We start from the raw sequence: 15,433 nt of genomic DNA, 5'->3' as shown, positions 1-15,433 counted from the left end.
CCAACCCTGTAGCCCCTTCGTCACTCGTAAATACTCATTTTCAAAGCAAAAGGGGAATAAAACACACCGACAGCAGGCTGCTCTCAGCGTTACTCCCTTTTGAGTGATGCTCTTTGGGTAGTAGGGTTTCCTCTCCTTTTCCTTTCCTTCTCCCCCCCCTACCCCCCATTTCTTTCTCTTTATTTTCGTTTTTTTTTTCCTCCCTCATCCAGTAAAAGCGAGCCAGGGGAACGAGCAGGTCCGACGCTTTGTCTCTTTTCTGCTGGCTGCTGGAGATGAGCCTAGGCTTGACCTGACCATGATTCCAAGGACTGGCACTTCTCTTCTACCCCCAGTTTGTAGAGATCCAGACCTTCTCTTCCTGATTGTCAAGAAAATTAATTTATTGCCGAATTTGGGGATCTAGGCAGCACCAGCACACTTTTTCCTTGCATCTCTCTGGAATCGTTTCTGGGATATTTTTCAAATCATCACAGAAAGCAGGAGGAATGAACCGGCAGCTAGTGAAAATTTTGACAACCTTGTTTGCATTTTTCTTAGAGACAAACCACTTCAGGTAGGTGATATGACTCTATCTGACGATATTTTTCAAAAGGGTTGGAAACCGTAGCTATAAGGAAACAACATCACATTAACCTCATTTGTTTGCTGTATCTGAGAGAATTTCGTGTTCGTCTTGTATAGGCTATCCCTTTTACACTCGGAGACATCGTTGCTTGGTAACAAACACAAAAAATCTCAAGTTTGGGTAATCTATTTTCTGTTTCTTTGATTCCAAAACATGCCTTTTCATGGAGTACTAATATAGCTAAAAACATTTTTCTTCAGTTTTTCTCCTGAAATTAAATTTAATCTCTCTGCTCCCACTGAAGGTTATTTAGGAAGTTGCTTTGATTCCCTACTCCTCAAGCTTCGGGAATGATTGAACCAGTTTTGTCAGGAATTTAATTATTTGAAATTAGAGAGCTAGCCCTCCGATTTTGGGAACCCCCTGGATCAGATCAGGATTTATGCTCACTTAAATTGTCAGTACATGTGACTGTTATTTCTCTTTCTTTCTTTTTTTTTTTCTTTAAATTTGATAAGATGTTACTTCAATTATTGACTTTTTGTGATACAAAGCAAACAATTTGGGTTAATTAAAAAACATTTTTTCAGATGAGTTTCATTACTATATTGTATGGTACTGTGTATCTACCTGTACATATATAAAGTGTATTTGTATGTGTAATGGTGTATACAGTGTCAGAGTGAAATAGTGTTTATATTCACAAGTTTAGGATCACAACATAACTCATAACTAGACAGTTACAAATGAAAACAGAAGTAACCTGTATTTGATCATCCCAAACAAGCATAATATATTGTTTTCCAGTTTTTATTATCTTAACATTTTTACTCTCTAAGTGGAAAATATCTTCTATTAAATAGTGAAAAATTAAAGATATTGGCATGACACGTTGTCATTGACAAAAGCAAAAAGAAGCAACCACCCTCATGTAAATGAAATCTGAATGATGGGGGATCACACCAGGAGATTTTAGTTTTACATGGCATTTTAACAGTTCTGATGCTTCTATAAAGGGATAAAGAATCTGACATTTCCTTTGAATTTCAGTTAATCACCTGTATATCTAATTTGTTTATATTTACACATAGATGCACACACATGCCCATACACATATTCAGAGCAATATTAAAATAAAGGAGCAAGAAATACTCCTGGAACTGAGTGCTTCCTGTTGGGCAAATATTTAAACAGAGTAGTAGTGCAGAAGACACAACCATAGAACTACTTTTAATAGAGATCAAAGATCGTATTGAAAGATAGAACAATAAGATTGATTATTCAGATATCAATATAATGCAGTTTATGATGAAATCCATGTCCCTGCACACCAAATATGTTCATTGCATTCTAATTTCCTTTCCCTGGGGAACAACCTAGGGAAACCCCCACACTCCTTCTGTATAATATCTAATGTGCTTGCAATTGCTCATATGAGAAGCTTGCTCCTAAAATCTGAAAACAGAGGTATATTCTAAGAGCTTGCATACAAACACCAGCAAATGATAACAAAGATCATTTTTATTACTTAAAGTTCATTGGTAAAGGCTAAGGTCAGATGTGGCTGATTCTGGAATCTTTTTCATGCTGTTGGGGAATAATCCAGACTTTCACCCGCATAATTTAAATCTTTGTTGGGTGGCATTTGTAAAGAACACAACTTTTCCATCCATATCCTTCCCAACATTAACAAAATCACAGTTGCTTGGTGAATTTTGCAGGCTATTGTCTGAAAGTTTAAGACCGCTTTAGATCAGGCTTCTAAAGAGTATAGTGCTAACAGTACATATGTAAATTAAGCAACGATATGACATAGGATATCAAAGTCCCTGTAAGATTGCTTTACACTTTAAGATGAAGAGTAAATTGAATCTTCTAATGTTCTATAGCTCTAGCGAATTTCTTTTTAAAGCTGAGTTTTTCTGAATAGCAAAACTAGTGGTCTATGCCTACTACTTGAAGCTTACTTTTATTTCTGAAATGCAAATTTCTGATTAAAAATGATAATATTTTTCAATACAAATATTTATTATTACATTCACTGAAAAGAGAAAATTTTACTTAAAGTGTTATAATTTCCCCATGGCTTGAAGGTGATACAAGCTAAACAGTAGCTAATGGTGGCTAATGATTTATTTAGGACGACTTTCTGTAAAGAACATGATTCAAGATCTGGAAAATCCCCCTCACAGACCCTGTCTCCTTCAGATTTTTTGGACAAATTGATGGGAAGGACATCAGGGTATGATGCTAGAATCAGACCAAATTTTAAAGGTAAGTTTCTTTAAGACTACTGATACATTAATTGTTAACCTTTTGGATAAATTATGGTTTGGGGGCTTTACCTCTGGGTTCTGATTCTGTTTTCTATAACTTAAGTTCTCTGGTGTGATAGTTTCACACACATCAGTTATCTCATGGGAAGAACTGAGAGAGCAGTGTAGGTAATATGCATTTAGAGCTTTGGATTTTTTTTCGTATTTATCAGTACATGACAATAATGTTCAGTTAAAGATTGTTTCTGAAGACCTTACTAATTCCAAATTTATAGAGGATTCCAGGTTCCTCACTAAATACAATTGAAATGACTTGTTTCTGAAATATTTAAGCCATACGGGCCACTTACTCAACACGTCAGTGCTAAAGTGCAGTCCTCTTTAGAGCAGTATTTAAATGAAGTCTTACATTCAACTGGAAGAAAGTAAAACCTTCTCCCCCCAAAAGAGGGAGGTAGGAGTCTGGGTATTCCCACAGCAGACTTTACCCTGCTAATGTTGATTAAGTGATAAGGATCAAATTCTCAGGACCGCTGTAAAATTATAAAACATATTCTGCTTACCCCTTTCAAGACTTGATTTTTTTTTCTTTCAAAATCTGGACTGAGGATGTGGGGAGTCACCACAATCACTCCAACGCAAACAAGCCTGTGGACTGGAGCCCTGTTTCTTAAGCATTACTATTCAGAGAAAGTTTCCATTGCTGCCATCCTTTAAATCCCCATGGAAGTGAGCACAGGGTATCTTGTGGGTTCAGGTCAAAAGAGCTGAGAGAGAAGTTTTCATTGAAAATATTTACAACTTTTGGAGAGCTCTACAGTTCCATCTGGCTCTTTTATGTCAATTCAAAGCTCAGAATGCAGTTTTACCCTGAAAAGTGATAATTTCCTTCTTCAATATTTCCAATACCAGTTTGCATTTGGATTCAAATCTATTGGCACTGGTGACCAAAACCACATTTTTTACTATTTTGACCCTTGTTAGCTGTACTGTGAAAGTTGATAATATGAGTGGAACAAACAATAATTTTTAACCAGTGAGTACAACTGATAGGGAAGAAAGAGCTCATATTTCAATGAGAAAAGTGTTTAATTAAATTTCAGATCAAAGAGCAGTTTCTTCCCTCTGTTCCACATGTGAGAATTCCATTATTAGGAACAAAGTGTCTTTTCTGACTGCTTATTATGCCAAAGTGAGGGGGAACCTAGTGTGGCTTTTAGATCCAACAATCTGAAAGTTGATAATTTAGAAAAACATTGCTTCAGTCAGGGGATGCTAAAGTATTAATTTCAAAATAGTTTTTAAAGTACTTTGTAAGTTCCTGGATTGGAGCTAAGAGTTTGTTGTAAATAATATTGCATTAGGCTCTTACATTCATTTTGTGCACTTGCATTAATGAAGTTTTAGAGAATGTAAATGAAGGCAGAAGTTGCCCTGAATTAAGTAAGGTAGCATTCATTAAGGACTTTGTCTTCCTATGCCTTATATCTGATGGATGATAAAAGAAGTCTGCTTCATCTTTTGTAGCTCAGATAAAACCAGGAAATGTAGCAGTAGCTGAACACAAGAAAGCATAAAGATAGCTCCTTTATTTCTATCCAGAGTATGTCTAAAACCATTTTGTGAAAAAGGCAGGAAAAGATAGATTTGTAGCTTTGTTCATCTGATGCTCAGGTGGCTAGAGCAGAGATGGTGTGCACGATGCTGCGGGACACACGCTAAACTGCTTGGCAGACACTGCTCCTCTCTAAGTCGCGCGGTTTGTTCGTGCTGCCAACAAGAAGTCGCTATGTGATGACACCCGTGAGCCCTTGATGGCAATTAATATGCCATTTCTTATTTTTACTTTTTTAAAAAAGTCATCTTCCAGAGTAAGTTGGTAGTCTGCAGCAGTGTGAACTGATAAATGTAATTTTAGCATTTTTTCAGAATTTCACATCTCTGAGCTCTCTCTGAGCTCTCAGTCCTGTGGCAAAGGTTTTTAAAGGTTTTCTTATGTTCCTCTGCAGGATATTTTGTACCTCAGAGTTCTAGGGTGTTAAGACATGCAGTTTTGAATAGTGAAAACTTTATTAGGAGAGAACCTTTTTATTAGTCAGTATGATACATACTCCATCATCTGGTTGCCTGAGTCTCATTAAACTTTAAAAAAATAGAAAGTACCATTGCTACAGATTGCATATTTTTTACCTTTTAAAGAATAATAAGTGTAGCTCCAGAGAGCTCATAGTGAATTTATCTTGAATGCAATTAAGTATTGTATTTTTTGCACTGTCTTTATTGCAGCCGAAACAAAACATTTCAGTTTCTTGTAGAGATACTTGTTAATTTGAGACCTTTTTTGGTAATGTGGTTTATTGTACAACACTGATATTCTGAGTCGTATAACTGTATCGATGGATAAAATGTTAAATGATTACCTAATTTATAGCACTTTTTGTGTTTTTAGGCAATATATTCAAAAGCATATTTTTTAAGCATAAAAGATATCTGAAGGAAGAGTTCCTTAAAATATGGATCTGCTCTCTGGTTTTAAATACAGTTTTAGGTTAATACTTTTTTCCTACATTTCACAAAAGATATTGTGGATCAAGGCAGTTGGGCCATTACTCATACCTTTGTCTAAATTTTCTTCTTTCAGATCAGTTAATTACATAGCTTTCTCCTAGTCCACTATAGGGATTTTAAAATATCAGGAAAAAAATCTGATGTTTCTGAAAAATCGGCTGAGTGGAACCCATTATTTGATACGACTGATTATACAGTAATTAAATATACTTTCATTATTGTTCTGAATTACTAGAAAACAGCAGCTATTTATTTTTTTTTTTAATAAAGGCATATATTTTTAAAAGAGAGGAAAATATTACTGGGACACAGTGTTTTATCCAGATAAATACATTTCATCATTAGTTACTGCTTTTGACTACCTGGCTTTTGTGAATTAGAAAATTCAGAAGATAGGAGCAACAGGTGAAAATATAAATGTTTAGACATCAACAACACAAATCAGTGCTTAGCGCTTTTTTGCAGCAATGCTGTACACTAAAAAAAATCCTTTATTTTGGTGTCTTTCTACCTTATAAGATCATTTGAAAAAAAAAAGGGGCAGATTTCTGGTTCTTGTTGGCACAATATGTGATCAAACACAACACTACCAGATGCTGAGAGATGCTGTCCCCCTGATGGATAGCTAGAGAGAAGTGCAAGAGTGACAGCTCTCAGAATAGCCTTTCTTTTAACTACTTTCTGTCAGATATTTAATGATCTTACATTTATCTTTTATGGAATTTGAATAGCCTAATAATTTATGTAAGGGCACAGAGGAGAATACTTTTAAATGTAAATATGAAGACTACAATCCAATACTAATTTAAGTCCTAAGATTCTTTCTATTGACAGCAAACAGTCAACTGGCATCCTATGAGTTGATTTGCTACTTCTTCTTCAGTTGTAACATCAGTTAATTCTGTTTGCTGCAAAATAATAAAAAGTGGAACCTGTATGATGCATTTTTGCCTAAATAATTCTATTGTCCTTATTTTTAATTATAAAGATTTACCAAAAAAAAATCAGACTGAAGGCTGATACTTTCCCCAATACCCACTTTGTTCTCTTCAGCAAAAATAAAAAATGACACTGTAGGGCATCTGTGTTATAATACTAGCCAAGGATATGTTTTCTAACTTGTAGAAACCAGAGATGGAGAAATAGTATCACAGATTATATTCACCTCAGGCTCCCTCAAGAGTGCTATGTGCAATACTATAATGTAAGCAAATAATCTACAACTTAATCACAAGATGAAATGAGGGGCTGATGGAAAGTCAGCTTGATTTAAAATTTCCTAGCACTTGTTGACCTTCAAGGGGACTAAATTATTTCCACTTTTAAACATCTTCATCTTCTATAATCAGTTAAAGCCTAAACACAAGCTAGAACTAATTAGATACCAAAAACTAATTATCCATTAACATTACTATGTCCTTTAGGCCAAATACATTTAGAAATGTATTGGTGGTCATCTGCTCGATGGAGAGTAGGAAAGTTTGACCCTAAGAACTCCAGAACTGTGTTATTCTTTGGCATGGAAAAGGTTAACAGTGAAGATGATTGTGATTCTCTTCCATACTGAATTTCATTCTCTGTTTTAAGAATATTCTTTACCACTATTTCATTATTTGCTAAGGAATATTTTGATTTTATGCAGTTATATATAGATACCGAACAACAGTGCCCTTTAACGTTACCTTCATCACTGGATGGTGCAATGCAGTTCCTAAAACTTACTGTGAAATAACTTGCCCAAAAGCTGTTGTTTCTGAACTCAGTGAGTTAGACGGATGCGGTTTGAGTATGCAGTAGCTATAGTTGTAAAAGATTACTCTGTGATTACAGCAGTGTAGTATCATTTTCATGCCGAGTCAGTGGGTTTACATCTGAATAATAAACACATGGACTAAGTCGTTTACTGAAAATTAGCCTGACAACTGTTACAGGAAATGGCTTATGCACTTTAATACTTTAACTCCTTGGCACCAAGAGTAATTTTTTTTCCCGTATGTCCATTGCTTATTTATCTGGTCCCTGAATTGACCAGCAATGAAGTGCTTAGAAAAGCATGAAGGTAAACCATGGTATGACATTTAAGGATGAAATAAATGACATCAGATTTAATATACAAAACCCAGCTTCTATATATGTGCTAAGAAGAGGCTTTGTCTGCAAATGTCTACATTAATCTAGACTTGACACTTAAAATACCTGCTGAAAAAACAATCTCTAAACACAAATACAAGTTGAAAAGTACACATAAGATAGGCTTTGCACCTGGAGAGTTTTATTCTCCATTGGTTAACAGCCTTTGCAAGGCCACACTTTAGCAGCTAACAACTACAGGCCGTGAAGTCAGACACAGCAAGAGTATTCAAAATAGGGTAATTTCCAATTCAGTTTGAGGCTCAGAAGAACCACATCCAGCAGAGAATCAAAACTCATCAAGACGAGGCAGGATGTAGCAAGGAATCAATAGGGCATGGGTGCACTCACCTCACAGTCCACGTGCTGAAGATTCCTTGTTGGAAGATGGAAACTACCTCGCCAGTTTTGAGACGTGGCTAGACCACTCCCATCACACTTCCTAAACATAAGTTGCTTAAGATATGCAAGCATCTGTCACTAGGGAGGCTGACTAGGTTTCTGCCTTGAAACACACCTGCAACTTTATGCTGCTTTCAGATGAAGCTAGTACAGATATTTTGCTGCACAATTTAATGCTACACAAGGATGCCTTACTAACAGAATACTGTTTTTGCTTGATTTTGATTTATTTTTCTTCAACTGCAGGAAATTATATTCAGGCCCTACTGTAAGCATGCACATTTTCATGCATGTACCTCTTTACTGCAATTATGCAAGGAATCTTTCAGCTGTGCTTCTTTTAAAATTCTTGCTAAAGATGGTTATGGAACCTATTTTTCTGCCTATCTTTCTTTGATTTCAGATTCTTTTCCAGACGATCTAGGGAAGGGGGGCTAGGGATCTAGGGGCTAGGGAAGATGCATGGGTTGCAGTTAGAATACGTCTAGACTTCTTCATAAAAGGAGCCAGATAGCAAGCTCAAGCAGACCTCCGACTATCTACACTGCTTAACCATTTGCTCGTTGCTCAGATCTCTTTCTGAGGTTCCTGCAGCTAGCTTCCTCCAAAGCAAGTCAGGAAGGGTGTGAGCACTCAGCAGTATGAATACAGGGCAAACAATGCCACTTGGCCTTAAGGCCATGGATCCATCCCCTGCTCTTCTTTTATTTAAAAGAATAGCCACTGAGATGAGATCTATCATACTGGTGTATTGCCTTTATTCAGAATCAGTGATTTAATTAAGAGATATCAGCGGATTTAGCTGTTGTCATGGAATATTGGTCTGCTGCTACGTAAACTGCTAAGGGAATTTATGAAAAATAAATGCCACTGCAAATCCAAAGACCTTTGATACTAAAGCAGGGGGCACTACTGTTCTGGTCTAGTTCTAATTTGTTTTATTTTCATCATATCTAGTGTCCTGTTTAGATTTAAATATTTCATACTGTTGAAGCTGATGCCCTGGAGTCACTCATTAAATGCCTTGTTGTGTTTTGGCTGTCTTAGAAAACAAGCTATTTATATACAGAACATATAAAACATGTACACTTAATTTACTCTAAATATACATAGGCTATTTCTAAGCTACAAATCTATAACATTAACTGTTATAGTACCTAGAAATACGTATATAGAAAGCAAAAACTTGCCTTTATATTAGACGGATTCTGAATATTTTTTTTTCTTCTGGAAATATGAATATAAATCTCTGATTAAGTCTTCAGAAAATATTTATCTGATGGTTCAACTCCAAATGCATTTCACAGTCTTTCATAAAAAGGATGATTTTAACAGTTTGAAGAAAAGAGCTTCCAAAATGATACAAACAGGATAGTGCAGGGTCTGACACCCAAAGATGAAGGGTACACAGTATCTAGTGTAGATAGTCATCTGTCAATCTCATTAACACCAAATCCAGGGTTAAAATGTAATATATACAGAAATATGAAGGCTCAGATTCTGGGAATCATGCAGGATCTGAGCAGTACTGTTCATGAGAGAGAAGTACCAGTCACTGAGTGCTGAGTACTCAGTTACTCATAAGGGATAAATTACAGAAGCCTGATGGTTGATCTAATTTATGCCAGCTGCTAGCAATTCTCAGGTATTGCAAAGGCACAAAGACACTTTGATTACTTCTTATGCCATGGTTATATGTCAAAAGCTGGCAAGAGTGGAAATATAAAAGCTCCATAAACCAATAAAGGATAGAAACTTTTAAAACTATTCCTCTGCTATTAATGCAGAAATTTCAAACTGCTTTATTTAAAAGTTCCCTAGATTCTTTCAGTTCTGTTCCTAGTCCGCCCAGAACTGCCCCAGCCTGGCTCAGGTGAGCACCTTGCTTGTGCCTAAAGCAAATACAGACTCTCTGACTATGCATCCCTCCACTTATCTTTCTTTAGGTATCTCTGATCCTGCCTTATATTCAACAGGAATAGGGTTCCTCTCAAGGTGAACCTGTGATCAACTGAAAAAAAAAAATATGGCCTGTCTATAAGCCACTCTGTAGTCTACATAAATATAGTCAATCTTTGGCTCAGTTCCTCATCAGCATAAAGGAATTCGGTATCGCATCCAAAGGACTGTAAATGATCCTGAGTGGCTCATTTTTCAGCAAAGAATTCAAACATCATTAGACCAGGCAGAAAATAGAATGAGAATATGGCTTTTTAGCCTTGTGATGTAGTTGATTGTCTAGGAGGGGGCAACCATGAGTCTGGACCATTGTAACCATTACATGTTGGAGGTAGTTGGTGTAACTGCTAGAGAAAAAAGTCATAAGACCAGACATTGGGAGCCAGCATTTCTCTCCCTCTTCCTGATAATTGCCCCAACTATTAAGCTACAAATTTACATGAGTACACCTTCTCTCTTTCCCCAAATGCTGTATCCTCAATGCTTGGCTGCTCAGTAGACTGGATTCAGTGCCTCTGAAGGCCATTCACATATTTTAAGTATTTTAAAAAGTGATGATAGCTGTACTTTAAGATGAATCCAGTTACCTCTGAATAGGAGACAGTAGACAGTTTTCCCTCCTCTATACCCAAGAAACCCATAGCACTGTGGCCTGGAAGGTGAAGCTTTGCATCCCTTCAGTCTGAGGTGGTCATGGAAAATCCTAGAAATGACTTTTTCTGTTTGACTTTCCTAAACATTTGTGTTACTGGCTGCAAAGATGGCTCTGATTTAGAAGAAAAGACTGACATTCCTGTTTGCTCTTTCAAAATCAGATTGTATGTGTTTATTCAGAGGAGAAAATTTTGGGCTGTGGATCCAGAATGAGGTGTCTAAACCTTACTGAGAAGCAGGTTTCAGAAAGGTCCCCCCATTGCTCCTTATTTTCTATCTGCAAATGGTACCTTGCTATCATGCTCTGCCCAAGGACTGTATAAGGTCCTTGGGATTCCTCCACAAGGACCTGGGTGTTTATGCACCAAAATGTCACACACCACAGCTACTTCTACCTCTCATGGGACTAAGGTCTTTATCAGCTGTAGTAAACAGTTGGCTGCCTGGAGAAGTGCAGTAGTGGTAGGATGCTCTCCTCTGAAAACTAATAATATCTATTTGTAAATTTCTATCTCTCCAGATCCCAGGAATGTGCAGAAGCAACTGAGCACATCTGAGACTTGCTAAATTGTAGGAACTTTCCCTTAAAGAATAGTAATTCATATTCAATTGATACACACTGCATGAACAAATTCATTCTTCTTCTGCCCCAGGAGTATGTCTACGTGTTATCTCCCTTGCTTTTATACTTGGGAAAATACAGTTAAGAAGAGGCTAAATGCTTTCCTTAAACCAACACAGTTAGTCAGGGAAAACCTAGGATTAAAATTTATCAGATCAATACTCGTGTTAACCTGTCTCTAATGTTTACATTCCCAATGTGTGCTGTCTTTATGTCTTCTTAGGCAAGAACTAAAACTGTCTTATCAAGACTGTTATTTCTTCTTGTGCTGTTTATCAGGTCAAACACAGCATTTATCTTAAATAATAAATAAAATAATAGCAAAAGTTTGTTGTGAATGTTGCTTTAAATGCTCACATTGCAATTTAAAGCAAAATCTCTCTTTGTAGGACAGATGCGTGCAAATTAGATGTATGGAACTAAACCTGTAGCATACATATAGAAAAACTCGTATTTTGCCAGCTGTGAATGTTGCCTATTTTGTATGCATAAACACATACACATACACATGCCTAAACTGAAATGCACATGGGGGCACTCCACATAAAAGTTTCAGACTGCAGCAATTTTCTCTTCCAGACAGTAATATCTCATCACATGGAGAAGGCTGAGGTGTTAAAAGCCCTTGGTCAGTCTGGTTAGACTAGCCATCCTAAAAATAAGCATCTAGGAGAATTTTGCAGCTCTTTGGCTCCATATCCCTGGGAAAGATGATTTTGTCACAGTTTTGAGGTGTGTTTTGTGTGGTGTAAAGCACATACAATCTGTTAAAAACAGATTTTAACTTTTCTCTATGGAAGAAAAACTTAGTGGACTTATTCAAAATTCTAAGTAATTATGGTCAGATTCTGCCACATTTATTCAGGCCTTAATGTGAATGCAGTCTCATTTGGATGACCTTGTAGTTGAATCCTGCTCCACAGAACTACTAGTGATAGAATCTGGAAAGGACAATACGCCGTGACCCTGCTATGTGCTTCATGACAGTAGAGCCTTGAACCTATGTGAAAGCCTTGTCATGCTCCTTTCAGTAATACAATAAGCATCCCTCATCAAAAAGTTGATAATTTCCTTACAACAGGTGATTTGGTGTAGATAAAGAAAAAAAAAAGATTAGTTTATAAGATGTTGATTTTAGTGTAGAAAATGCTGCTTTCCTAGTTTGGAGAAGATTTCTCATTCCCTCTCCCATTTCTCCAGTCTTTTTATATGTAGGAAAAATTGATGGCTGATAAATTGCTGATAAGAGAGACAGAGAAGTGCTTTAAGGAGGACTTGCAGCTAAAAGATACAGATCTTCTTTGTATTCAGGATGTGGGAAACTGCACAAGAGGTTCCCAGAGGGAAAGAGAATTTGTTAAGGGGAGGGGATAGGAGGCTGAGCTAAATATATGTCATAATAGAGAATGGGATCATTGAGCTGAGTCAGGAGGGTAGAATTAATTTCAAAGCTATATTTTACATAGCTTGTATGGAAATGACTTGAACTATAAGGAGGTCAAAAATAGGAAGCTCCAAATAGCCAAAATGTTTTAAAAATAGTAGGAAAGTTTTTAGTGTGAGTTGTAGTGAACATATGACCGACCAGTTGCAGACTGCCATCTAGTTTTGTTGGCATTTGCCCTTATGCCTAAGTCATACCATTAGTGTAAATCCCATTGTTTATCTGTGTCCCATATATCATTTGATATATAATTCTCTAGCAGTCATTAATCAAAACCCAGTCTGTAATGCTAGCCAGGTAAACTGCTCTTTTTCTTGAATGCCTGCATATGCCTTCTGTCAGTAAAGCAAGGAATATTATGAAGATATTAAAGGAAAGGCTGGTAGAACTGTGAAATAAAGAGAATGCCCATGGCTCAGAGGAATAACAAAGAGTTAAAACATAGTCTGAGATAGTCTGAGACCATGGCCATAGACAGAGACATTGACCAAGCTCTGTATTTGACATTGTGATCATTGATATTATAACTGAGCTTCCATGAATATCTGTGGTGCAAGATCAGATCCACAGAGAAGGAACAAAAAAAGAAATACAAAGAGGAAAAGGAATAAAACAACATTTAGGGATTTTTTTGAAAATAAGTGTTTTTGAGGCAAGTATGCAGAGCACAAGACTGTAACAGTTCATTCTGACTAAAAATGAAGCCTAGATCTGGTCAACAGAATTTCAATATTATTATTATCTTTTTTCATTAAGTATATTTTTCCTTTTCCTTCTCTTCTCAGTGCCCATTTTTTACCTTGTGGTTCCATGTAGTCTCTTAGATGAGCTGGCTACCCTGAATTCATAAATTTTATTAAAAATAAAATCACCCAGGAGGAGTTTGACCCTATGCTGGAGTGCAGAATTCATGACTAGAGAGGTAATACCATCTTTTACTTAACCATATTAAGGAGTGTCTGCACAGATTATGCAGTTCACATGCTGATCAGCAGCATCACTTTTGCACTGTCTTCATCAGTGCAAAAGCAACTGAGCAGTTTCTCAGAATCAAGTACAAGGAATGTCCCTGATATCAGCTCCCAGTAGGCTGAAAGCCTCCTCCTTGCCATTTAGTCCTTTCAGTGAACACTATTTTGTGGTAAGACAATAAGCAGGTGCCTGCACCTCTTCATACTGTAATAAAAGCATACAATTCTATCTCCCCAAATACTACCCATTTCTCTACTACATTGCAAGAAGGAAGACTTCAGAAAGAAATGCCTTGCAATGAGATGTTTGTCATGACTTGAGATGGAAAGATTTGATAGAATATAAAAGAAAGCTCAGGGAAAAAATGAATCTGATGGACATAGGAAGAATTCAAGCATTTATCTGAATATTTTCCAAGCTAACCTAAGTACAGAGTAACTTTGGGCTGAAGTTTCTGGTTCCTACGGGAGGTTTATGGATCTAAGATTTATAACTCACTGGATTTCAAATTTGTTTCCTCAGACTCATTTACACTTGCAAGGCTTTAGCTCTGAGACTCGCTGCACTCAGTCACAAGTGTGACTTGTGTGTGAGGTCTGTGTAGAAATATCTGAGCCAGCTTTCAAGTAATTTGCTCAGAGATGCTCCATGGCACATAGAGATGACAGGGAGCTCAGCACTAGCCTGAGGTTAATGGTCTTGTGAGTTCCAGCCCAATACAGCTACGCTGGTAGCAGCCCTCAAACTACCTATGTGAAAGCCAGCTCCTGTGGGTTTATGCAAGCTGTTGTGACTGCTATGGCTATATATTCGTTACAGACTACTGCAGGTTAGCTTGGTAAATCAGGAGCATGTCAACTGTTTAAAGAGCTTTTCATTTCTGATCTCCTAGTTTGGGGAGCGGAATGAAATAGTACCTGAAAAATTTTCTTGTGCAGTGTCTACTAGATAACCTGTGTGCAAATATTCTATTGCAGCCCAGAGTTGACAGTAATATATGTTTCTGTTATCAGCCTTAGCAGAAAGAGGCAAAGAAGAATGAATATGTTGTACGGACTATCCTATAATTCTAAGTGCAGAGTGTTGTAGTTTGAGACTTACCTTCCTCTTCCAGTGCTGAGTCTATGGACAAAGCCATTCATTCTTGAAGCGCATCAATCCAACAATTTTCACAAGCACTCTGATGCACAAAAAATGCATCTTAGCAGGGATTCTCCTTCCGTGAAGCGTTGATAGGATTTTACCGGCATGACTCCCATTACATTCAGCAATGGTCTAACAGCTGAAACCTCACATACCTCTTCAAAAATTCTTTACTTGCTGTTTGACTTCAGACTATGTTGAAGTATATATATAGATAACTCTAGCTGTACTTCAGAGTTCTACATTTCATTCTGGGTCTGATAGTCACCAGAGTATTTGTCTTGTATGTCTTCAATTGTATTTTCTTGAAGAAGGGCCTTCAGTTTTTTAATTTGACATGCCCTTTTTATTTTAAGGTCATGTAAGGCTGGATCTTTGCTCAGATGTTTCCTGTAGTTATCCAAGTGAAGGAAGCAACTTTTCATTTGGGAGAAAGGTTCTCTTGATGCCATTTTGTTTATTTATATTTGTATGTGTGCCTATATGCGCATTTGTGAAAATAGGCAGCCAGAACTGGAGAAAAAACAGGATAAAAGCTGCTCGTCTGTCTATAATACTGATTCTGTTCAGTGTAGCCTTATCTCTCCCTCTGCTCTGGGTAGGCTATGTTGTATAGCTTCTGCATTGTGTAGCTACTACTGCAATAAAAAGCATTGCTCAAAGATATTCCTCAGATCCTAGGTGGTATTTGGACT

At 36.9% G+C, this 15,433-nt stretch overlaps 1 protein-coding gene across 2 annotated transcripts in view; it reads left to right on the top strand.

Annotated features, from left to right (window-relative positions):
* The first annotated feature begins 488 nt into the window (after window positions 1-488).
* Window positions 489-15,433, top strand: part of GLRA2 (glycine receptor alpha 2) — a 128,879-nt gene continuing 113,934 nt past the window's right edge. For both annotated transcript variants that reach the window (XM_062574500.1, XM_062574492.1), the window contains exons 1-2: window positions 489-556; window positions 2,709-2,842. In XM_062574500.1, coding sequence (XP_062430484.1) covers window positions 489-556; window positions 2,709-2,842 — 202 coding nt within the window. The remainder of the gene's footprint in view (window positions 557-2,708; window positions 2,843-15,433) is intronic.

The sequence above is a fragment of the Rhea pennata genome, chromosome 1 (genome assembly GCF_028389875.1).
Source record: "Rhea pennata isolate bPtePen1 chromosome 1, bPtePen1.pri, whole genome shotgun sequence".
Classification (NCBI taxonomy): domain Eukaryota; kingdom Metazoa; phylum Chordata; class Aves; order Rheiformes; family Rheidae; genus Rhea; species Rhea pennata.
Note: the sequence above shows the minus strand (reverse complement) of the source record. Positions and strands in the feature narration are given on the sequence as shown.